Genomic DNA, 25,604 nt, shown 5'->3' on the forward strand with positions numbered 1-25,604 from the left:
CTACTCCAGATTCCTGGTAGTCGTGCCGGTCAAAGATCTAACAGCTAGGACGGCTGCCAAAACCTTCCAGCAGTACTTCTGTAGACCCCATGGGTACCCGGAGAAGGTGCTGACCGATCAAGGACCAGCATTTGAAGCGGAGGTGGTCCAGGAGTTCTGCAATTTGTACGGGTGTAAGAAGATCAGAACCACGCCGTACCATCCACAAACCAATGGGATGTGTGAGAAGATGAACCAAGTGGTGATCGACTTACTGAAGACCTTACCTGTAGAGGAGCGGAACTTGTGGCCCACAAAGTTACCGGATTTAGTAGACATGTACAACCACATTCCGGTGAATTCCACCAACTGCACCCCAGCGTACCTGATGCGAGGAAGGTCTAGCAAGCTACCCGTCGATCTGGATATGGGGGTCCTGACTCCCGAAGATATATCGCCAGATGTGGATTGGGATACCGAGAGGCAGCAAAGGTACCACAAAGTACAGGAATGTGTAGAAAGAAGTCTCGCCCAAGCCCGACAAAAACAAGAAAGGGACTACATCCAGCATGCTCCCGCGACTCCCTTGTCACCCGGGGAGCAGGTACTCAAACGGAAGAGGAGACTACACAAGCTTGATGACCAATGGGAAGTGCAGCGCCCCAGAGACCTGGTCGTTGCAGTATGGCACTCTGCCGCTAAGGAGAGTGGCGGTACTTCTGATGGCACTAAGGAGTTCTCCTGACCAGGTATCACCAGAACACATTACACTTCACACTCCGGCCACTAGGGGGAGAAAAAGGCTTTATTTATTGGGCCACTCCTCACATTGGTAAAACTAGGGGCTGGGGAGGAAGTTAGTCAGAAGCTGACTGGGTTGGAACCAGGCAACATCCCGTGGCAGGGGGTGTTGCAAGGAGAAGGCGTGGGAACCTGGCAGGTGCCTAGCGAACAGAACAGAACGTAACGGAACCGCGCCTGCACACCCTGCGGCGGTATCCAGGAGAGAGACACGAAGGGAAGGATGTTGTGGAACAGTGTAAACGAGATCAAGCACAAAGGAGAGCCAGTAGGAGTCGTGCCGAGAGAGAGAGGCAACATCTTACTGAGGAGCGTAGTCGGTGGCTGGAACACCGCAGGAGTAACTGACTTCAGGCCTTACTTCAAACTCCGCCGGACAGTCAATTATAGGTTGGCTGTCTACCTTACTACACCTACGAAGACATAGGGGGCAACGCGTGGAGAGGGGCATCTCTAGGGTCCTGGAAGAGCTCCGAGCCTTCCCGTCAAACGGGTGGCGTCCTAGCCATATCATACCTAGGGGACGTTAGAAACTAGTAACATCTGGAACCAAAGAACGAGAGAGAGAGCTGTAGAGAACGAACGAGAACAGCAGTTGTGAGGACTATTCCGAATGCTCAGCAGGGTAGGACTACAACACACAGGCGCTAGTGGTAGGCAACGATTTCCATCTGCGGAGGAAACTCTGGATGTGCCCATCGGACCGGCCGGTCTCTGATAGCCCTGTTAAACGTGCTCTGGATTGAGGATCCTGGAGTCTTCAGTAAAGAGGTAAAGAGACTGCAACCCTGTGTCTTCGTTATTGCCTGCACCTCACACCATCACCATCCACCTTAGCTGGGAAGCCCTAGGGACATACTTCACCTGTGGGAAGTTATACCATCCAGCTGCCATTCCATCGCCCCAGCGGACCCCACAGCAGCGTCGGTCACCCTGACCGAACACCACAGGTGGCGTCACGAACCCCTGACAGACTGTTCCACCATCTTCTTTGGACGCCCCTTAGCAGGGTCGCGGACCGGGTCTAGCCACCGTGACAGCCTCAGAACCGAACCAGAGAGGCCCGGTACCAAGAACCCGTGGCCCTGTGTCTGGGGGCGATCCAGAAGTGGAGCCGTATACCATTCTGCCCTCTGATTTCGACAATACGAAGGTCTGCCTCATCAGCAAAGACGGAGGGGAAACCTCAACGGCAATTTCCAGAGACCACCTTAAGATATGCCCTGATAAGCTGAGAGATGGAGAAACGGACCCCGGGACTTCTCCGCCCGTGGAAAAAGAGAAGATGATACACACTGTTCTTGGCGATTTTCCCCAGTCCTGGACTCAAATAAATCAGGCCATTGTGGTACCTGTCTTAACGTTTCGTCAACCGAAACCGCCAGAATTGAATGTGGTGCCAGGTCATCCGGTCCCGCAAGCACAGCTGACCCCACCAGAAGATGCGGTGCCAACAGTCGAGCCAACAAGCCCTCCCTCTGCTATCGGTGAATCTGCCATGCCCACTATTAGTAGTGGCAGCTCTGAGGACTCCAGCATGCTAGTGCTGCCCAGACTCACTAGAAGCATAGCTAGACGACAGTGCACTACACTAGCGATAGCAAGCATAGCGGGTCCTGTCAGGCCAGCAGCAACTCCTGCGCTGTGGAGGTCTACGCACCAAGAATCAAACTCCACTTCGCTATAAAACTTGGAGATATTAACGATAGTTGCTATTTAGTTGAAAATGTTTGTGTAAATATCTTTGTTACAAGTTTAAAAAAAAATGGACAATGGTGTGATGGACAGTGAATCACTCCAAAACTTTCACAGGGAGCCCTTTGTTTACACGGGGTCCCTGCTGTTCTATGGTTGCACCTACTGAACTGGGAGTCATGAACTGTGCATGACCAACCTTTTGCAACGTTCAAGCGTCCTCACCTTCCGTAATGGAAAGCACTGTTATATTTACTGGTTCATGGTATTTGAGAATTTTGTGTGTTTTCTATTAACATGTATTGTTATTCTTCTTTTCCCAGTCCGGGAGTACTGGATTTAACCGGGAAGGGGGGGGGGAGTGCAGCGCCCCAGAGTCCTGGTCGTTGCAGTAATGTCGCTCTGCCACTAAGGGGAGTGATGTTATGTCTGATTGCACTAAAGGAGTTCATCTGACCAGGTATCACAGTCACACACTACGCTTCACACTCCGGCCACCAGGGGGAGCAAAAGGCACTATGTATTAGGCCGCTCCTCACACTGGTAAAACTGGGGGTTGGATAGGAAGTTAGTCTGAACGCAGCCTGGGAGAGTTCCAGGGAGGACATGTCAGAAGTGGGTTCCTGGCAGGTACCTAGCAGAAAGGACAGATTGTTACGGAGCCGCGCCTGCACTACCTTGGGCGGCATCTCAAGAAAGGACACGAAGCAAAGTATATTGTGGAGAAGTGAGAAACGGGATCAGAGTACGAAGGAGATAGAACCAGAAGGAGTCGTGCCCCTAAGACCGCGGCAACATCCTTCTGAGACGCATAGCCGGTGGCCGGAGCACCGAGGAAGTAAATGACTCTACGCATTACTTCAAACAGCGGCAGGACAGTTAATTATAGGTTGGCTGTCTGACCTAAATCACCTGAACGGACATAGTAGGCAATCGTGGGAGAGGGGCATCTCTAGGGTCCCAGAATAACTCCAGGCCTACCTGTCATACGGGTGCGTCCCAGCCATATTATACTGGGGGATGGAGAGAGAGAAAGAACTGATACGAGAGTTGTGAGGACTATCCCGTGGTGCTCAGCAGGGAAGGACTACAACACACAGGCGCTAGAAGGTAGACACTGGTTTCCACCTGCAAAGGGAACTCTGGATGTGCCTTCGGACCGGTCGGTCTCCGACAGCCCTGTTAGCAGTGCTCTGGATTGCGGACCCCGAAGCCTTCAGTAAAAAGGTAAAAAGACTTCAACCCTGTGTCCTCGTTATTCCTCGCACCTTGTACCACGCACCATCACCTTTCATTGGACGCCCCTTAGCAGGGTCACAGACCGGGTCTAGCCACCGTGACAACCCCGGACCAAGTACCCCGCGGCCCTGCGTCTGGGGGCGCTCCACTAATATCATGGCTGAGTCAGAAAAGAAGACACTAAAGATACTGGGGCACCAGAAGATGCCACAGATGGACCAGTGAAGACCACACCAGTGATTGGACTGAAGAAGACTGTGCCTGAACAGATGACAGCCGGGTGACTAGCATTATTAATCATTTTTATTTACATATGTTTATCTGGAGAGATTAAAAGCAGAATAATGTTCATTCAATGGGCAGCATGTTGGCTCAGTGGTTAGCACTGTATAGTGGCTCAGTGATTAGCACTGTATGGTGATTCAGTGGTTAGCAATGTATGGTGGCTCAGTGGTTAGCACTGTATGGTGGCTCAGTGGTTAACACTGTATGGTGGCCAGTGATTAGCACTGTATGGTGGCTCAGTGGTTAGCACTGTATAGTGGCTCAGTGGTTAACACTGTATGGTGTCTCAGTGATTAGCACTGTATGGTGGTTCAAGGGTTAGTACTGTATGGTGGCTCAGTGGTAAGCACTGTATGGTGGCTCAGTGGTTAACACTGTATGGTGACTCAGTGGTTAGCACTTTATGGTGGCTCAGTGGTTAGCACTGTATGGTGGCTCAGTGCTTAGCACTGTATGGTGGCTCAGTGGTTAGCACAGTATGGTGGCTCAGTGGTCAGCACTGTAGCCTTGCAGTGCTGGGGACTGGGTTCAAATCAAACTAAGGGCGACATCTGCAGTTAGTTGGAAGGTTTTCCCAGTGTTTACATGGGTTTCCTCCAGATTCTCCAATTTCCTCCCACACTACAGAGACATACTGATAGGGAATGTAGATTGTGAACCCCTATGGGGACAGTGATGGTGATGATTGTAAACCGCTGTGGAATATGATGGCACTAAATAAGCAAAGCAGAATAATAAATAATTCAATTTGCACTGAATAAATTTCATGCAGATAAAATTACTGCAAAATGTAAATTTTACATACATAAATATATACGCACAGCTTTGGATTGGCCCAAAGCACGACAGGTGAATCCCCTGGTGGGCCCCCCATTTCCCTTACATCAGAAGTAATTGTCACAGTAAATTCAATGCAACATTTACGGACAACTGCAGCGTCTCATCATTCACGTACCAAACTCCCCAGTTTATTATTATATAGAAGCAGAGCGAAATTCCTGAAAAGGGACAAGAAATAATCCATGTAGCTGAGCGTTGACTGCCCAGAGTCAATGTCACTGGTGGTTCCCAGTCTTAGGCTGCCGTCGCACTATCAGTATTTGGTCAGTATCTTACATCAGTATTTGTAGCCAAAACCAGGAGTGGGTGATAAATGCAGAAGTGGTGCATATGTTTCTATTATACTTTTCCTCTAATTGTTCCACTCCTGGTTTTGGCTTACAAATACTGATGTAAAATACTGACCAAATACTGCTAGTGTGATGGCAGCCTTACCCTGTATACATATGTAATGTGTATATATATATATATATATATATATATATATATTTATTTATTTATATTTAACATATTTAGAATTGAGAGTCCTCAGTGGTTGATACCTTTTAATGGCTACCTGAAAAGATGGTAACAAATTGCAAGCTTCGAGACTACACAGGTCTCTTCATCAGGCATAGACATAGAAATAGTCTCTTCATCAGGCATAGACATAGAAAGTCTATGCCTGATGAAGAGACCTGAGTAGTCTCGAAAGCTTGCAATTTGTTACCATCTTTTCAGTTAGCCATTAAAAGGCATCAACCACTGAGGACTTTCAATTCTACATATTTTTCTATCCACTGGCTAACACGGTACCAAGAAATATATCTTTCCTGTATATACAGAACAGACCAAAAGTTTGGACACACCTTCTCATTTAAAGATTTTTCTGTATTTTCATGACTATGAAAATTGTAAATTCACACTGAAGGCATCAAAACTATGAATTAACACATGTGGAGTTTTATACGTAACAAAAAAGTGTGAAACAACTGAAAATATGTCTTATATTCTAGGTTCTTCAAAGTAGCCACCTTTTGCTTTGATGACTGCTTTGCACACTCTTGGCATTCTCTTGATGAGCTTCAAGAGGTAGTCACCGGGAATGGTCTTCCAACAATCTTGAAGGAGTTCCCAGAGATGCTTAGCACTTGTTGGCCCTTTTGCCTTCACTCTGCGGTCCAGCTCACCCCAAACCATCTCAATTGGGTTCACTGGCATAGCACCCCATCACTCTCCTTCTTGGTCAAATAGCCCTTACACAGCCTGGAGGTGTGTTTGGGGTCATTGTCCTGTTGAAAAATAAATGATGGCCCAACTAAATGCAAACCGGATGGAATAGCATGCCGCTTCAAGATGCTGTGGTAGCCATGCTGGTTCAGTATGCCTTCAATTTTGAATAAATCCCCAACATCACACCTCCTCCTCCATGCTTCACGGTGGGAATCAGGCATGTAGAGTCCATCCGTTCACCTTTTCTGCGTTGCAAAAAGACAAGGTGGTTGGAACAAAGATCTCAAATTTGGACTCATCAGAACAAAGCACAGATTTCCACTTGTCTAATGTCCATTCCTTGTGTTCTTTAGCCCAAACAAGCCTCTTCTGCTTGTTGCCTGTCCTTAGCAGTGGTTTCCTAGCAGCTATTTTACCATGAAGGCCTGCTGCACAAAGTCTCCTCTTAACAGTTGTTGTAGAGATGTGTCTGCTGCTAGAACTCTGTGTGGCATTGACCTGGTCTCTAATCTGAGCTGCTGTTAACCTGCGATTTCTGAGGCTGGTGACTCGGTAAGCTTATCCTCAGAAGCAGAGGTGACTCTTTGTCTTCATTTCCTGGGGCGGTCCTCATGTGAGCCAGTTTCTTTGTAGCGCTTGATGGTTTTTGCAACTGCACTTGGGGACACTTTCAAAGTTTTCCCAATTTTTCGGACTGACTGACCTTCATTTCCTAAAGTAATGATGGCCACTCATTTTCCTTAGGTGCTTTTTTTCTTGCCATAATACAAATTTTAACAGTCTATTCAGTAGGACTATCAGCTGTGTATCCACCAGACTTCTACACAACACAACTGATGGTCCCAACCCCATTTCTAAGGCAAGAAATCCCACTTATTAAACCTGACAGGGCTCACCTGTGAAGTGAAAACCACTTCCGGTGACTACCTCTTGAAGCTCATCAAGAGAATGCCAAGAGTGTGCAAAGCAGTCATCAGATCAAAAGGTGGCTACTTTGAAGAACCTAGAATGTAAGACATATTTTTAGTTGTTTCACACTTTTTTGTAAAGTATATAATTAATAAAATAAAACAATCAAAGTTCTGATACATTCTTACACTAAAGGTACCGTCACACTGAACGATATCGCTAGCGATCCGTGACGTTGCAGCGTCCTGGCTAGCGATATCGTTGAGTTTGACAGGCAGCAGCGATCAGGATCCTGCTGTGCCATCGTTGGTCGGAGCAGAAAGTCCAGAACTTTATTTAGTCGCTGGACTCCCGCAGACATCGCTGAATCGGCGTGTGTGACACTGATTCAGCGATGTCTTCACTGGTAACCAGGGTAAACATCAGGTTACTAAGTGCAGGGCCGCGCTTAGAAACCCAATGTTTACCCTGGTTACCAGCGTAAACGTAAAAAAAAACCAAACACTACATACTTACATTCCGTGTCTGTCCCCCGGCGCTGTGCTTCTCTGCACTGTGTAAGCGCCGGCCGGAAAGCAGAGCACAGCGGTGACGTCACCGCTGTGCTTTCCGGCTGGCGCTCACTGTCAGTGCAGAGAAGCACAGCTCCGGGGGACAGACACGGAATGTAAGTATGTAGTGTTTGTTTGTTTTTTACGTTTACGCTGGTAACCAGGGTAAACATCGGGTTACTAAGCGCGGCCCTGCGCTTAGTAACCCGATGTTTACCCTGGTTACCCGGGGACTTCGGGATCGTTGGTTGCTGGAGAGCTGTCTGTGTGACAGCTCTCCAGCAACCAAACAGCGACGCTGCAGCGATCGACATCGTTGTCGGTATCGCTGCAGCATCACTTTTAGTGTGACGGTACCTTAAGTTTTCGTGCCGTTCACTGGTAATAGCTCAGTTTCAGGCAGCTGCATTGCTCATATGTTCTCAAAGCCACACAGATGGCAGATGCAGCACATCTCAGGGCATCGCTAGGGGAGAGGTGCCTGGTGCACATTTTGCAGCTTCTATTTTACCCCAATTCTTAATTGAGTGATCTTGGAAGTTTCTCATATCCGAAACCATTGCACAAAACCAACTTCTCATCTATATCTGTATCTTAGAAAAACATCAGGATTGGGAATGTCTGAAAGGGTTATTTTTATTGGCTCTTCACCCAATGCTGACAATGAGTTGTCCCCAGGCCAATCTCATCCAAGGGTGGAAGATAAAGATACATTTGCATTAGAATAGAATGGGCAATTTAAAGAGTTTTTGTTTGGGAAAGTTGGGACTGTGACTATTTGGATAGTAGTATGGATGAGCCACCTACACAGACACTATGCATAATGTCTACATTCAGAACTGACACAATCTCCGGGGTATTACTATAGGGGTGCAGATATAGCAGTTAGAGCAAGGACCCAGAACCCAATGGTGAATGTCAGTAGCATAAATGGCACAAAATAGTTGGGAGCCATCAGAGGCATAATTGGATCATTTGTAACGTAATAAGGTCCACCCAAGATTTAGACTCCGGAGAGCCCCTTTAAAATGTTTTTTTTTCAGCTTCACCCTTCCTTGACTCAAAACAAGAAAACCTAAACTGAGCTTAGGGTCAGGAAACCACGTGGATGTCACAATCAATATTTAGCAGTGAAACAACAGCAAAAACTTGCACAACTATTTGCACACACATTTGGCAGGAGCGGATACGTACAGTTAAAGGAAGGGAACAAACCGAAAAAAGGATTGTCATGACTGCCAAGAGGATGAGGTGGTCTAGCTCCTCCATGCCGGACTGCTTAACTAATTCGACCTTGGGTCCAACTTTGATGGAATTTCTCTGGTTCTGGATTTTGTACATCTGGTAAAGGCGTGTCATAGTGCCCACATTGCAGATGATGATGGCTACAACCAGCAGTCCCATGACAGTCCCATATAATAAAGAATAAGCCAGGACCCGTGGCTCCGAAGGCTCTGCAGTCATCTGTATAAAGCACCACGTCCCTGGACAATACTGGTCAAATTTCCCAATGCCAAAGAACGGCATTGCACAGAAGACAGCACTGAAGACATATACCATCACCGGGACCAGCACAGCAAATTTTTTGGTAATGTGGATGTGGTAAAAGAATGGATTGGCCAAAGCAATCCAACAATCCAGAGCCATGGCCAGAAGTATAAGCATGGGGGCCAAGCCGAAAAAAATCATGAAGAAGCTGAAGACATCACATAGCATTCGATTCTCGACCATCTGCACCAGGGTTTGGTTTTTGTAGTAAGCAGCAGACACCATGGGGCTCACCAAACATTTCCCCATCAGGTTGGTAACGGTTAGACCCGTAACCAAGATGTAAAATACGGAGGTTTTTTTCCTTGAGCGTAACTTGTGTTGCCATAGGATGAAGATGGCGATGATATTTCCCAATAGACCGGCAAAAAATAGCAAAGAGCTGGGTATTGCTGAAAAATCCCCTTGGATGGCCTGGCTATTGGAGCATGGGTAAAGCTCATCGTGAAGACTCATAATGAGACCAAAAGTTATGCAGAAGGCAGAAGCCAACGTCTGTAACGTCTGAACTACTCATCGGTCTGAAACTTGCTTTTCTTCAAGTGTGCAGTTCAGCTCCCAGGATATCTGAAAGAGGTGGGGAGAAGCAATTGACATGTAAAATAAAGAAGGCATGAGCAAGGCGTATCCAACTCTGCTGTCTGTGGACTGAAGCCAGCCGAGCTCACAAAGAGGAAGCGTTGTAAATCTAACCAGACGTGTTTAATGACACTCTGAAAATTGGAATATGGGATCACGATATTACCGACCCTATCGGGAGGATGGGATTGTTCTGCCACAGATTATGCCTTCATTCTGACTGCTGGGGGTCCACAGTGCACTACATGACAGGTGCAATATCAGCCCCAAAATAACTATGGGATCGCCCCCTGCAGCCACACGCCTGTGCTATGGCATACACTGACGTGCCAAAATAACTATAGAATCGTCCCCTGCAGCCACACTGATGGGCAGAAGGGTAACAATGTTGTGAACTTTTGATTTTCAGGCTCCATATCTCACCATTCACTGCTGCTTCTAACGTGAGACCACCATCATCTTATAGAGTACAGACAATCATCTTTTCTATCTCATACATAAATGTGATTTTCAGCTATTTAGCATATGATTGGTTATGCAGATTATGGTTATGTCGCTGAATTGTTACTGTTTTGCTCCTAAAAATGTAAATTTTACTTATTTTGTAAATCCCCCTTTGGCTTTCACCACAGCTTGAATCCTTTTGCTCCTTCAGATTCAAACATTTCTCGACCACAATCTGATCTCTGATCTCTCATCTACACGTTCCCCGTCCGTGTTGGTGCACACTGGTCGCCTCACTGGGGTCTGTATACAGCTGTTTCTTCACCTCTCCCCACAAGTGCTCGATTGGGTTGAGGTCTGGGGAATGTGGGGACCTCTACTTCATTGTTAATTAACCATTTCTTCTCCAATCTCGCTGTATGCATTGGGTCGTTGTCCTGCTGGAACACTATGTCATCCTATTCATACCCATGGTACTCAAGTGTACAAAGTAACTCTTCTTGTAGGATACTCAAATATAGCTCAGCATTGAGACCTCCATCGATACTGGTCAAGTGTCCAATGCCTCTAGCTGTGTAACAAGCCCATATCATCAGGCTTCCTCAACCAAACTTCACAGTTCCTTAAATGTCTCGATCTGTTAGCCCCTGTAACCCTTGTTTCTTTCATACCCATTTGCAACCATCAGAGCCGTCTATTGACTGATGAAGATTGTAAATGGGTGCACACGTTTCCAATCTTATTCTGTTCACTTTTTGACCTTATTTGCAAACTCGAGCCGACACTGCTAATGATAAATATTCAAGTCAAATCTTTTTTACCTTTTTTTCACCATTCGAGAATTGTGTAATGATCGTTGCACGGTGCTTGTATGGACGTCTGTGAACTCACTATTATGAAGCATGCGAGCCTCCTCCACTGTCGTGTTTGTCTCCAGAATTGATAGACCTTGTGATGAGCAGACTTGTTGACTCCGATATTTTGGCTGGACGTATACCTCTTGGCTTCTGATTGGATGGACAGACTTCTTTCTGTATTCTTCTACCTGTCATAGCACTCACATGATGCAGTTCGGTAATTTTGTTGACTGAGAGACCGCTATCGATGAGCTGATGATGCTGTTTTTCTTTTCTTGTGAAATCTTCTTCTTGGTGGCTCCTTGATATGAACCAGTGACCTTTCACTTAGGAATAAACCTAATAACACACTGAAGGAATGTGAGAACATGTTGTGATTTGTAGGATTCAGGAAGAAAAAGATTACTCCATCACCAGGAGCAAAACAGTAACAATGCAGGGACATGATGAGAATCTGCATAACTAAGGATCTGAGGTTGTGGGTTATAAAATCACCTAGGTACATTAACAATGCAACTATTTTTATTCCATACATCCATGGTTGTACAACAAATCCATATAGATGGCCAAAATACAATGTCTTCATTCCACAAGTTCCCAATCTGAGATCGGTAGATCCACTGGCACCGTACCAGGCGATACCCACTGTCTCCCAACTTTTGGTTGGCCCACAGCTTTTGGTATCTCCAGCCGGTATAGTGTGCATTCACAGCCTATGTTCCTCCATATGATGGCTATCATGACCGTAGCTCATGGATAACCTTCCAGCCAACAATAAATCTCCAAAACTCCATAGATCATCCATCCATCTATCTCAGCTTCGATCCTTTTCCCTTCTAAGTCCCTCCAACAACTGCCAGATTCAACTATGTGCCTTTTTCTCTCCCACTTAAACAATTTTCTTTAGCTCACAGAACAAAGCAGATTCTATCACATGGGGCTGTATGTGAGACCCCCTGTGGTAATGGCTCTCTTGGGTCAACTATCTCCATCCACACAATGGGCATAGGCAGTGGCGTAACTACAAAGTTATGGGCCCCGGTGCGAACTTTCAAATGGGGCCCCCCCACCATGCCAAAATATTTTCCACCCAAATTCACATTTTCCCTATTAATTAATTCCCTATTAATTAATTCCCTACATACCCCGGCTGCCCCCCCCCCTAGATACGCCACTGCCCTAGATACGCTCCTTGCCTATTCCACCACTTCCATCATTTCCTCCTCCCCCACCATCCCAATCCTTGTCCATTCCACCACTTCCATCATTTCCTCCTCCACCACCATCCCCATCTTTGCCCATTCCACCACTTCCATCATTTCCTCCTCCACCACCATCCCCATCCTTGCCCATTCCACCACTTCCATCATTTCCTCCTCCACCACAATCCCCATCCTTGCCCATTCCACCACTTCCATCATTTCCTCCTCCACCACCATCCCCATCCTTGCCCATTCCACCACTTCCATCATTTCCTCCTCCACTACCATCCCCATCCTTGCCCATTCCACCACTTCCATCATTTCCTCCTCCACCACCATCCCCATCCTTGCCCATTCCACCACTTCCATCATTTCCTCCTCCACCACCATCCCCATCCTTGCCCATTCCACCACCATCCCCATCCTTGCCCATTCCACTACTTCCATCATTTCCTCCTCCACCACCATCCCCATCCTTGCCCATTCCACCACTTCCATCATTTCCTCCTCCACCACCATCCCCATCCTTGCCCATTCCACCACCATCCCCATCCTTGCCCATTCCACCACTTCCATCATTTCCTCCTCCACCACCATCCCCATCCATGCCCTCTCCTCCCTCTACACACACACACACACACACCTCACCTCTCCTCACGCTCTGCCGCAGCATCTCATCGCCTTCCTCTGACACAGCCGGCCGCTGGCTGATGACGTCATCCAGCGGCGCGTCTGTATGAGAGGAAGCAGGAAGACAGATCGCTGGGCAGCGGCGCTGCAGGGATTTCTCCCTGCCTGCCGCAGCCACTCTGCAGGGGCTCCCCTCCACCTCTGTTCACATTGGGAGTCAGCGCTCTGCAGCTTCTCTGTGCCGGCTGTCAGCTTGACAGTCGGCGCAGAGAACAGCTGACTCCCAGTGCGGGGGGCGGCAGAATGCAGCCGCCGGGGGAGACGCTGCGGACCGCCACATTGGGCAGCCCGACTGCGCCCCCCCTGCCGGCTGCGCCCTGCCCCCCCCCAGATACGCCTCGGATTGTTGCCGTGCGGGAGGGATCTCCGGCACTACAACATGTTGTCGGCCGGTGCCTCTGACCTGCTGGGCGGCGGGCCCCTGACCTGCCGGGCCCCGTCACAGTGGCGACCGCTGCGACCGCGGTAGTTACGCCACTGGGCCTAGGAGTGGGAGTACAATGGTGTGACACCTTAAGATACAGAGGGGATTGATAAAATGATTGCTTTACATTTACCCCTAGCTATACATAAGATCAAGCCTGCTTGTCTTCCTCTGCTTACTGTCAGTGAATGGAAACATTGATTCCTGAGGATGAACTGACGAGCAAGCAAATCACTAATAAAACACAGCAAGAAAATATCTAATAAAACACAAAAATATCGACGCAACTGGTGCTCTGTGCTGGAAAAAGTCTATCTCGTAGAGGTGTGGACTCCGCTCTGTGTCCAGGTGTCCTATAGTCCTTAGTAAGCAGCCATATCCTCACACTAATCATATGCTAAATAGCGGTATGAAGAAAAAAGATTATATCTTAATTACCCAGACAATCAGGTTTAGCAAACCAAGAAGAATTGACTTTTTATCTGTATGTTGGCTTTTGGATGTAAGTTGATTTCTAGTGGGTCAAGAAAACAGACTTATGTTTGTGTGAACCTGTGATATTGATTTGCAACCTGATATGTGATATAACATAGTGTGCTCTTATCCTTGTGAATAGTGAGGTCTGCTGATATGCTAACTATGCATTTGGAGCGCCCCCACAGGCAGTGGGGTACTCAGTACCGGGTCCTTCAGTTCTCGGGGGATGTCACGGTGGCTGACCCGGTCCGTGGCCCATGGGACATCCGTATTAAAGGGAAAGGTCTTTAAAGGGATACGTTCGCCTGTGGTATTCGGTCCGGTGACCGACGCTGCTTTGAGGGGTCCACTGGGGTGATGTTATGGCAGCTAGATGGCATACCTTCTCACAGGTGAAGTATGTCCCCATGGCTTCCCAGTGTGTAGATGGTGGATGGTGTGAGGTACAGTGCAGAACGAGGACACAAGGTTGCAGTCTCTTTACCTTTTACTGAAGGCTTCAGCATCCACAGTCCAGAGCACAGATCACAGGGCAGGCAGAGTCCGGCCGGTTTGGAGGCAAATCCAGAGTCCCCTTATCCAGGTGGAAATCAGTAGCCTTCCTCTAGCGCCTTGCTGTCGTAGTAGCTTACTGCTAAGCCTCTCATAAAGTCCTCACAACTGTTGTAGATGTTATCGATGTTATGTCTCTCTCTCTCTGTCCCCCAGATGGATAGGAACAAACCCGTATGATCGGTGGTGTGAGGCTTTTTACAGGGACTCTATCATGCCCCGGCCTCTCGTGGGTGCCACCTTGCCTCCTGGGTGTGGGGCGGATCAGTAACGTGAAATTAGCTGTCCTGCCGGTCTCTGGAGCAAGGCATAAAGGACTGTTGCTCCCTCGGTGTTCCGGCTACCAGGATCCTGCGCCTCAGAAGGAGGCAGCCTGTGCAGGGCAGAACTCCTTCTGGTATCCACTCCTTTGCTATGACTTCTTCTCACTCTCTACAATACAGTTCTCTGTTCGTGTCCTTTCTTAGGAACAGCCGCACTCAGGGCAGGCGCAGATCCGTGACCTTCCGTTTAGGCCTCTGACAGGGTCCCACCCCTGTCAGGGACCAACTACCTGAGCAAAGCTCAGACAGCAACTGCCTAATTCCTCTCCAGGCCACCAGTTTTACCTAAGTGTGAAGAGTGCCCTAATAAATTGGAGCATAGCTCCCCCTGGTGGACTGGAGTATGAAATGTGTTGTATGTTTGTGTTACCTGGTAAAGAGATCTCCTTTATTGCCTCCAAAAGTAACATCACTCCCCCCTAGAGGAGAACGATATTACTGCAATAACCAGGACCCTGGGGCGCTGCACATTGTTTTGCGGAGCAAGTTTGTTGACTTCAAAAGCAGAGAGGGGAAATCTATGCATGTTGTTTGTACACTCCTACAGTGATGGATGGCCTCCTACCTCCTTTCCCCAAGCCTGTGGTGGAATGGCTGAATGAAAAGTTGTGACCTATAAAAAGAGAGGTCATGAATGTGTTCGGGGAGTCTACATTACACAAGTCATGGCATCATTACTCCAACTGAAGTAATACAGAGCTGCCATATTTGACCATCGCTGAACCATGTATACGCTTGGGGAAAGCCAGGATTGGGACCTGCCATGTGCCTGGTTCCATTGAAATGTTTGGATAAGCCAGTTTGTGATCATTTGATCAACTAGCCTGGTACCTTGTATTAGACTCAATGGACTGTCAGCTTCCTAAGCTTGTCGTTACCTCTTCTCTGTGTGCGGGCAACTGGTGGGGTAGAGACCCTGGAAGCTCTGAAGTAACAGCTGCCATTATCCCAGCGAGTTTTGTGCACTTCTGAATAGAAGGACACCGCTGAACAGAGGCCAGACGGAGTCCAGAGTTAATCTGCTGCCTCATTATAGTGAATGGATTCCTCTGGGGTTTCATCTGCCACGTCACTCAGAGATTTAGCTGGAAAACCCAAAGTAAGTGCTCAGCGTAGAGAGCCGGATAACTGTGATCTCAAAATGTAAAATGTTCCAAATAAAAGCTTCAACTCAATCCACAAAAAAAGCAAGTCCCCACTCAGGTCTGTCATGTGTTAACGGAAATCTAGGGGGCTTGCACATTGCTCGTAGCACAAAGGCTCTGGAAGTGCTCAGGGGTGCCTGACAAAGCCACCGGGAGTGGCGACACACGTCGGGTCCTTTCTGCCTACCCGATTTCATGTGCGCTTTATCTGCTTGCATCTATGGGCAGCTATCCTAATGGTTATTTTATACCCATATAATCTCTCTACACTTAAACTAATCGTCCACCCAGCTCTCTCTTTCTACTCTGCTCCAATTTTGGGCTATGATGACCATTTTATATGGCGCTTGTATTTGATAAGCACCCTTGTTGTATTTTTTATTGAAACATGGTGGGTTTGTTGTAGTAAGGATTCATCATGTGGGGATATTTTGGACGCTTTTATGGTGTAAGTGAATAGGAGCTTTATTAATGCTGGTGCGCTGCTTATAGAGTCACTGTATATTATTGCACACGTAATCTGGTTCATGGTGGTTAGCTTTATAATGAGCTTGTGTTATATCTAGCTATGTCACATGTGTGACTATTTTTAATGTTTTTAATGTTGTTTGTGTGTTGTTTTGTACCTAAATAAAGAAATTTTTGATCTTACATCCATGCCTCTATGGTGATCCCCTCTTTATGGCCTATACCTTTTTCTTGTAGTTTATGGTTTTAGGTATTTTCTGTCATATAGGCTCATCAAACTCACTTCAAATGTGATGTGGTCCCTAAAAAAATGGTTTTGCAAATTTTGTTTTAAAAATGAGAAATCGCTGGTCAACTTTTAACTCTTATAACTTCCCAACTGACATTTTTTTTTCAAAAATTGTGCTGATGTAAAGTAGACATGTGGGAAATGTTATTTATTAACTATTTTGTGCGATATTACTCTCTAATTTAAGGGCATAAAAATGATAAGTTTGAAAATTATGAATTTTTCAAAATTTTAGCCAAATTTCCATTTTTTTCACAAATAAACGCAAGTCATTTCAAGGAACTTTTACCACGACCATGAAGCACAATATGTCAGGTGAAAACGATCTCAGAATCAGTTGGATCCGTTGAAGCGTTTCAGAGTTATGACCTCATAAAGTGACAGTGGTCAGAATTGTAAAGATTGGCCTGTTCAGGAAGGTGAAGGGGTTAAGTTTACACCAAAGTGTCATGCTTTCTTCCACACCCTGAAAACATACAGATCTCTTAAATGGTTTCCTATTGAAATTGGCCCTTATGTGCGATTTTGAGATAAGCCACTGTCAACAGGATCCCATATGAGAGATGGCAATCTCTGAAAATATCATGGTGCAAGTGGATATACTGTATGTCTAGATGTTCCAGAAATTATGTCTCCAACACGTAGGATCAATCTGACAAAGGATAAGAATTCAAATTCATTTCTGCTGTCCTAAAGCCATCTAAAGATTATAGCATCCAATAGTTGACTACAGAGAGCTCCTTCAAAAGTTCTATGTCTTAATTTCCACCAATATGCCCAAGATACTGCACAGATGTAATTATATATCAGTAGAGTGCTGTTTTCCTGATTTGTTTAATAATAATGTAAATCTGGCTAAACCTAGAAACCACTAGAGGGAGCTTGCAGTGTATAGATTTGTACAACTAGTGTTTAACTAGTATAAATCTGTATATACTGAGCTCCCCCTAGTGGGGACTGTATAGATCTGTATTTAGTGAGCTCCTCCTAGTGGGAACTGTATAAATCTGTATATACTGAGCTCCCCCTAGTGGTGGCTGTATAATTCTGTATGCACTGAGCTCCCTCTAGTGGTGACTGTATAAATATGTATATACTGAGCTCCCCCTAGTGGGAACTGTTTAAATCTTTTATCTATTGAGCCCCCTAGTGATGACTGTATAAATCTGTAGGTAGTGAGCTCCCCCCAGTGGTGACTGTATAAATCTGTATGTAGTGAGCTCCCCCTAGTGGTAACTATCAATCTATATGTAGAGAGCTCCTCCTAGTGATGGCTGTATAAATCTGTATGTAGTGAGCTCCCCTAGTGGTGACTGTATCAATCTGTAGGTAGTGAGCTCCCCCTAGTGGTGACTGTATCGATCTGTATGTAGTGAGCTCCCCCTAGTGATGACTGTATAAATCTGCATGTAGTGAGCTCTCCCTAGAGGGGACATTATAAAGCTGTATATACTGAGCTCCCCCTAGTGAGGACTGTATAAATCTGTATGTAGTGAGCTCCCCCTAGTAGGGACTGTGTAAATCTGTATATAGTGAGCTCCCCCTAGTGGGGACTGTATAAATCTGTATGTGGTGAGCTCCCCCTAGTGGTGGCTGTATAAATCTGAATGCACTGAGCCCCCCTAGTAGGGACTGTATAAATCTGTATGTAGTGAGCTCCCTCTAGTGGGGACTGTATAAATCTGTATATACTGAGCTCCCCTAGTGGTGGCTGTATAAATCTGTATGTAGTGAGCTCCCCCAAGTGGGGACTGTATAAATCTGTATATAGTGAGCTCCCCCTAGTGGAGACTGTATAAATATGTTTGTAGTGAGCTCCCCCTAGTGGTGGCTGTATAAATCTGAATGCACTGAGCTCCTCCTAGCGGGGACTGTATAACTCTGTACGTAGTGAGCTCCTCCTAGTGGGGACTGTATAAATCTGTATATACTGAGCTCCCCTAGTGGTGGCTGTATAAATCTGTATATACTGAGCTCCCTCTAGTGGGGACTGTATAAATTTATATGTAGTGAGCTCCCCTCTAGTGGTGGCTGTATAAATCTGTATGCAGTGAGCTCCCCCTAGTGGTGGCTGTATAAATCTGTATGTAGTGAGCTCCCCCTAGTGGTGACTGTATTAATCTGTATGTAGTGAGCTCCCCCTAGTGGTGACTGTATAAATCTATATGTAGTGAGCTCCTCCTAGTGGTGTCTGTATAAATCTGTATGTAGTGAGCTCCCTCTAGTAGTGACTGTATAAATTTGTATATAGTGAGCTCCCTCTAGTGGTTGCTGTATAAATCTGTAAGTAGTGATGTGGCACCCCAGGAATCCGGTTGCCACAGTGGCATTGCCTCCATCACAGGGAGTAATGTCATGCCTGGAAGCAAGGAGGGGTCCCCTTACCAGGTGTCAGTAGGAGAGAAGTAGAGCAGAACCTGGGGGGTGGAGCTGTGATTAAACTCACCCGAGAGCTGGATACCGGAGTCCGTGGTTGCATGGGTACTGAAATCCCAGCAGCTAAATCCGGAGTGCAGAGGACTGCAGGTCTCCTGGCCCAATCAAATGCCCGGCGGCACAGCAGCATACTAGAGCCTGGAGCCGACACAAAGGAGCGTCACCTGTGATAGGTTCGGGCTGCCTGCCATGCGGGAAACAGTTCATTTTTTTAAAACAGAGAGACAGTTAGCAGCAGGAGGGTGAGCTGTTAGGCAGCAAGGAAAAAGGGAGGACAGCGCAGAAGGAAAGCCTCTGTACCTACCTGGCCAGGCATAGCCAAAAATTGCTTCCAGGCTGCCCGGCTCTCCATTACAATCTGTTACCAGTACCCTGGTCTCTGCTATCAACCATCAAAGGAAAAGAAAACTACAGCCCTTGTGTCATTCAGTGATCTCTTGTGCCCTGAGTCCTGCACCACAAGGTACACGAAGCCTGACATAAACAGAACTGGTAGCCCTGGGGCCCCGCTCCACCTGTGGAGAGTAGAACCATCCCAGCTGCGTCACCATCAGCCCCAGCGGTCTCCTTTAGCAGCATCGGCCATCCGTTGCCGAACACCACAGGTGGCGTCATCTTAAATCATATACATATTCCCCATTTTACGGCACAGCCAGGGCCATGGAGTCGGGTCATGGCCCCGTGACTTCCCCAAAGAACTGTCCGACCCGTTCCCGAGTACCCCACGGCCCTGGTGGGCACGTCGGTGAGCTCCCCTAGTGGTAGTTACTTGAAGCAGCAGATACAGCTTTATCCTAGTGAGTATTTGACATGGAATCTGCTGTAGTATTGTATTACTGTATGACAAAGTAATATCAGCTTTATATGCATGGGAATAGCTGGTAATGCCAAGGATGAATAATCAAGTGTGTTTGAATAAGAGGGATCACAAGTGGTAACGAGGGCATGAGGATGTTAGTACATATTTGTTCTCATTTCTTCTGCAGCTCGCTCTTCTTCCTTTCAGCTCTGTCAATACCATTTCCTTCCTTCTCCGCCTTTTGTAGCTTCCCATATGTATGTATTTACATTGACGAGCAAAAGGGAACAATGTTTTGAAACCTTGACTTTCAGGCCCCATAGCTGACCATCCACTACTGCTTCTAACGTGAGACGACCATCATTTTATAGACAATCATCTTTTTTATCTCATACATAAATGTGACTTGCATTGCAGATATGTAGCATTTGATTAGTTATGTAGATTCTTATCATGTCGCTGCATTGTTACTGTTTTGCTCCTGGTGATGGAATAATCTTTTTCTTCCTGAATCCTACAAATCACAACCTGTTCTCATATTCCCAATAACTCAGTGTGTTTTTAGGATGATTCCCATGTGAAAGGTCACCGGTTCATATTGAGGAGCCGCCAAGAAGAAGATTTCCCAAGAAAAGAGAAAAATCATTATCATCCAGCTCATCGATGGCAGTTTCTTGGCCATGTAAATTGCCAATATGCATTATGTGAGTGCCATGACAGTTGGAAGAATATGAAATGAAGTACGTCCATTCATTTAGAAGCCAAAAGGTGGACATCCAGGCAAAATATTGGAGTCACCAAGTTGGCTCATCCCAAGGTCTGTCAGTTCTGGGGCGACAAACACGGCAGTGGAGGTGGCTCATAATAGTGAGATCATAGTCGTCCATACAAGCACCATGCAACGAACATTGCACAAGTCTGGAATGGTGAAAAAAAGGTTAAGAAGCTTTGACTTCAATATTTGTCATTAGAAGTGTCGGTTCGAGTTTGCAAATAAGTACAAAAAGTGAACAGAAGAAGACTGGAAACGGGAGAAATTGGAGAAGAAATGGTTCAATGACAATGAAGTAGAGGTGCTGGATTGTCCCCACAGTCCCCAGACCTCAACCCAATCCAACACTTGTGGGGAGAGGTGAAGAATAAGCTGAATACAGACCCCAGTGAGGCGACCAGTGTGCACCAACATGGGGAACGTGGACACGAGACCGTAGATCAGATATCGGTCTAGACTTGCTTGAATCTGATGGACAGCTGCCCAGAAGGATTCAGGCCGAGGTGAAAGCCAAAAGTGGATTTACAAAATACTAATATAAAATAAAATTTAGATTTTTAGGAGCAAAACAGTAACAATGCAGCGACATGATAAGAATCTGCATAACTAATCATATGTTAATTAGCTGAAAGTCACATTTATGTATGCGATATCCAAGATGACTGTCTATAAGATGATGGTGGTCTAACGTTAGAAGCAGCAGTGGATGGTGAGATATGGAGCGTAAAAATCAGAAGTCAGAACATCGTTACCCTTCTGCTCGTCACTCTATATCTTCACATTCGTATGTTTCTTTTCTCCCTCACTTCACATTTCCAGTTCTGCTGAATTAGTAGAGTTTTTTGTAATAATAAGTAGTACCAGAAATTTCCTAATGTAATTTACTAAGTCATGGTTGGGGGGTCACAAGGGAAGGGATTGATTGCTGACACTACCGGACCTCCGCGGACCGACCTGTGCAGTCATTAGTACATAGTAAATGGCTATGGCGGCACATTCATATCGCTGCAGCATTTGTGATTAGTGGCGAAACCTGAAGATGCTTGATTCTGATGTGAAGTCTGTGACAGGGACCCTCACCTACCATAAGGTTCTGAAAGGCTTTCTGGGCTTATAAACAAACTAGCTATTGAACCCGTTCTACGCCCGGGTGGCGAGCATTTATATTGGTATATGGTCTCCATCCTGGTATGTGCTGCTCCATCCTGCATCCCCATCCTGACATGTGCTGCTCCATCCTGCGTCCCCATCCTGTCATGTGCTGCTCCATCCTGCGCCCCCATTCTGTCATGTGCTGCTCCATCCTGCATCCCCATCCTGTCATGTGCTGCACCCATCCTGCGCCCCCGTTCTGTCATGTGCTGCTCCCATCCTGGGCCCCCGTTCTGTCATGTGCTGCTCCCATCCTGCGCCTCCATTCTGTCATTTGCTGCTCCCATCCTGTCATGTGCTGCTCCCATCCTGCGCCCCGTTCTGTCATGTGCTGCTCCCATCCTGCGCCCCCGTTCTGTCATGTGCTGCTCCCATCCTGCGCCCCCGTTCTGTCATGTGCTGCTCCCATCCTGTGCCCGTTCTGTCATGTGCTGCTGCCATCCTGCACCCGTTCTGTCATGTGCTGCTCCCATCCTGCGCCCGTTCTGTCATGTGCTGCTGCCATCCTGCGCCCGTTCTGTCATGTGCTGCTGCCATCCTGCGCCCATTCTGTCATGTGCTGCTGCTATCCTGCGCCCGTTCTGTCATGTGCTGCTGCCATCCTGCGCCCGTTCTGTCATGTGCTGCTGCCATCCTGGGCCCGTTCTGTCATGTGCTGCTGCCATGCTGCGCCTGTTCTGTCATGTGCTGCTGCCATCCTGCCCCCATTCTGTCATGTGCTGCTCCCATCCTGCGCCACCATTGTATGATATGCCCCCCATAAGACGCTCCAGTGTGTATGCCCCCGTATGCTGCTGCCATATAAAAAAAAGAAAATACCATACTCACCTATCGTCCGGCTCCACTGCAGGTGTGTCTTCAAGAAAATGGCGCCGGAAAGCGCGGACTGCGCAGGTGCCGATTCCGGCAGCAGGAATCGGCGCCTGCGCAGTCCGCGCTTTCCGGCGCCATTTTCTTGAAGACACACCTGCAGTGGAGCTGGAGTGTGTCTTCAAGAAAATGGCGCCGGAAAGCGCGGACTGCGCAGGCGCCGATTCCGGCAGCAGGAATCGGCGCCTGCGCAGTCCGCACTTTCCGGCGCCATTTTCTTGAAGACACACTCCGGCTCCTCTGCCTGTGACTGGTAAGTCAGAGGGCGGCGCCGGCGCGCATTAAGCGCGTCATCGCGCCCTCTGAACTGTCACAGCAGAGGAGCCGGGAGACGGAGCCGCACGCAGCGCTGGAACGGGGAAAGGTGAATATACTTACCCTCCTGGCGGTCCCTGACTCTCCGGTGGAGATCGCGGTATGCGTTCAGTGTTTACGCATACCGCGATCTCCTGGGAGCGTCACTCTGTGAGGCCCAGACTGCGCCGGCGCTTGCGCCCGCGCAGTCTATAAAGGCTTCGGACAGAGTGACGCTCCCAGCGTTATATTATAGATAGGTCATGCATATCAGATTTCTGCCACCATCACCGGTTGTCTGTTATCACCTCCTGCTGTGTCCAGATATGTCCGGGGCATAGAGCCAAAACAGATCAGCTCCATGCACCATTTAGTGGCCATTCTCAGTACTGCAGCTCAATGTAGAGGCCCAGCTCAGTAGTGCAGCATCGGCTCCGATTACATTGACTAGAATCAAAGCTGCAGCTCCGAGAATGGCCACTACATGGTATACAGAGCCAAGCTGCAGTACTCAGGGCCGGTTTTAGGCAAAGTGGGGCCCTAGGCAAAGTTTAAAATGGGGCCACAAATGCTAACAAATTGCACCATCACACAGAAGCATTTCGGTTGTATTTACATGCGCTGAGTTCAGGCCGCTAAACGAGTGTGATCAACAATATTGAAATTGTTCAACGCTTGTTTCCAGGCCTCTTTCCACCATCTGAGAAAGAATGATGAGAACAGAACAATCACTAATGGATCACTAACAGATTACTATACAATATCATGTTATCAGCAGCACATCTACGGTTTACATCGGCGATGTGCTGCTGAAAACAAGAATTTCTGTTCCGGCATAAACAATCCAATCACTCGATGAATATGCAGCATTTTGCTTGTTTAGTATAATACACCCCATAGCCCTCCATATATTATAATGTGCACCACAGTCCTCATATTGTAAAATGCACACCGCATAGTCCTCCATATAATATGCCCCATAGTCCTCCATATACTATAATACACTCAGTCCTCCATATAGTATTATACACTTCGCATAGTCCTCCATATAGTATAATACACTCATTATAGTCCTCCATATAGTATAATACACTCATCATAGTCCTCCATATATTCAAATACACTGCTCAGTCCTCCACATAGTATAATACACTTCTCATACTGCTCAATATAGTATAATGCACCGCCATAGTCATCCATGTAGTACAATTTCCTTCCCATAGTATAATGCACCCCATAGTTCTTCAGATAGTATAATGTATTCCCCATGGTCTTTGATACAGTATAATGCAGCCCACATATAGTATAATGCAGCCACCCCATAGAGCATAATGCAGCCACCCCACAGAGTATAATGTAACCCTCCCATAGAATATAATGCAGCCGCCCTCATATAATATAATGTAGCCCCCTCATAGAGTATGATGCAATCACCCCTCATAGAATATAAATATAATACAGCCCCCCATAGAATATAATGTAGCCCCCATGAAATATAATACAGCCCACCTCCTCATAGTATATAATGTTGCCCCCAAAGAATATAATGTACCCCCCATAGTATATAACACAGCCTCCCCATAGAATATAATGTACATCCCCATAGTATATAACACGGGAGTTGGAAGTTTCGCCCCCAGCATTTCGCCCCCAGCAGTTCGCCCCCAGCAGTTCGCCCCCAGGTACACTTCGCCCCCGAACTTTTCGCCCCCAGCATTTCGCCCCCAGGATGTTTCGCCCCCGCACATTTCGCCCCCACACATTTCGCCCCCAGCAGTTCGCCCCCGGATGTTTCGCCCCCGGATGTTTCGCCCCCGGATGTTTCGCCCCCAGCAGTTCGCCCCCGGATGTTTCGCCCCCAGCAGTTCGCCCCCGGATGTTTCGCCCCCAGATGTTTCGCCCCCGGATGTTTCGCCCCCAGCAGTTCGCCCCCGCACATTTCGCCCCCAGCAGTTTGCCCCCGGATGTTTCGCCCCCGGATGTTTCGCCCCCAGCAGTTCGCCCCCGGATGTTTCGCCCCCAGCAGTTCGCCCCCGGATGTTTCACCCCCAGCAGTTCGCCCCCGAATGTTTCGCCCCCGGATGTTTCGCCCCCGGATGTTTCGCCCCCAACAGTTCGCCCCCGGATGTTTCGCCCCCGGATGTTTCGCCCCCAGCAGTTCACCCCCGGATGTCTCGCCCCCAGCAGTTCGCCCCCGGATGTTTTGCCCCCAGCAGTTCGCCCCCGGATGTTTCGCCCCCGGATGTTTCGCCCCCAGTAGTTCACCCCTGGATGTTTCAACTCCAGATGCTTCATCCCCAAGCAGTTCGACCCCAGATGTTTCCCCCCAGCAGTTCGCCCCCCGGATGTTTTGCCTCCAGCAGTTCGCCCCCAGATGTTTCGCCCCCAGCAGTTCGCCCACGGATGTTTCACCCCCAGATGTTTTGCTTCCAGCAGTTCATCCCTGGATGTTTTGCCTCTAGCAATTTGCTCCTGGATCTTTCGCATCCGGGAAAGACCTGCCTGAACTGAACATTGGCAGGTTTGCTTATCACTAATAATACACCATATGAGTCTAAGATATATAATTCTGATCAAATTAGTTTTTTTATTTTAAAACTTTGTTTTCTAGATGAGTCATTTTACAAACAGACAGGAAAATAGTAGGATTTCATTGGTTACTAAGGAGGTCGTGCCCCCTTGGTAGCAGAACGGATCCTGGCTCCCTATGATACATTCAGGGCTGCTTGTTCACAGCCCTATGCAAAGCTCCCTTTCACCCTCCGCTCATCT

The 25,604-nt window shown here is 47.5% G+C and overlaps 1 protein-coding gene across 2 annotated transcripts in view; it reads right to left on the minus strand.

The window, feature by feature from the left end:
- The window catches only part of PTGDR (prostaglandin D2 receptor), a 62,206-nt gene extending 52,570 nt beyond the window's left edge, over nt 1-9,636 (minus strand). The window contains exon 1 of one of the 2 annotated variants that reach the window (XM_069738843.1): nt 8,706-9,636. In XM_069738843.1, coding sequence (XP_069594944.1) covers nt 8,706-9,515 — 810 coding nt within the window. In that variant the 5' untranslated portion in view covers nt 9,516-9,636. The remainder of the gene's footprint in view (nt 1-8,705) is intronic. The other variant, XM_069738835.1, reaches the window with a different exon arrangement.
- Nucleotides 9,637-25,604: the final 15,968 nt, after the last annotated feature.

The sequence above is a fragment of the Ranitomeya imitator genome, chromosome 1 (assembly GCF_032444005.1).
Source record: "Ranitomeya imitator isolate aRanImi1 chromosome 1, aRanImi1.pri, whole genome shotgun sequence".
NCBI lineage: Eukaryota > Metazoa > Chordata > Amphibia > Anura > Dendrobatidae > Ranitomeya > Ranitomeya imitator.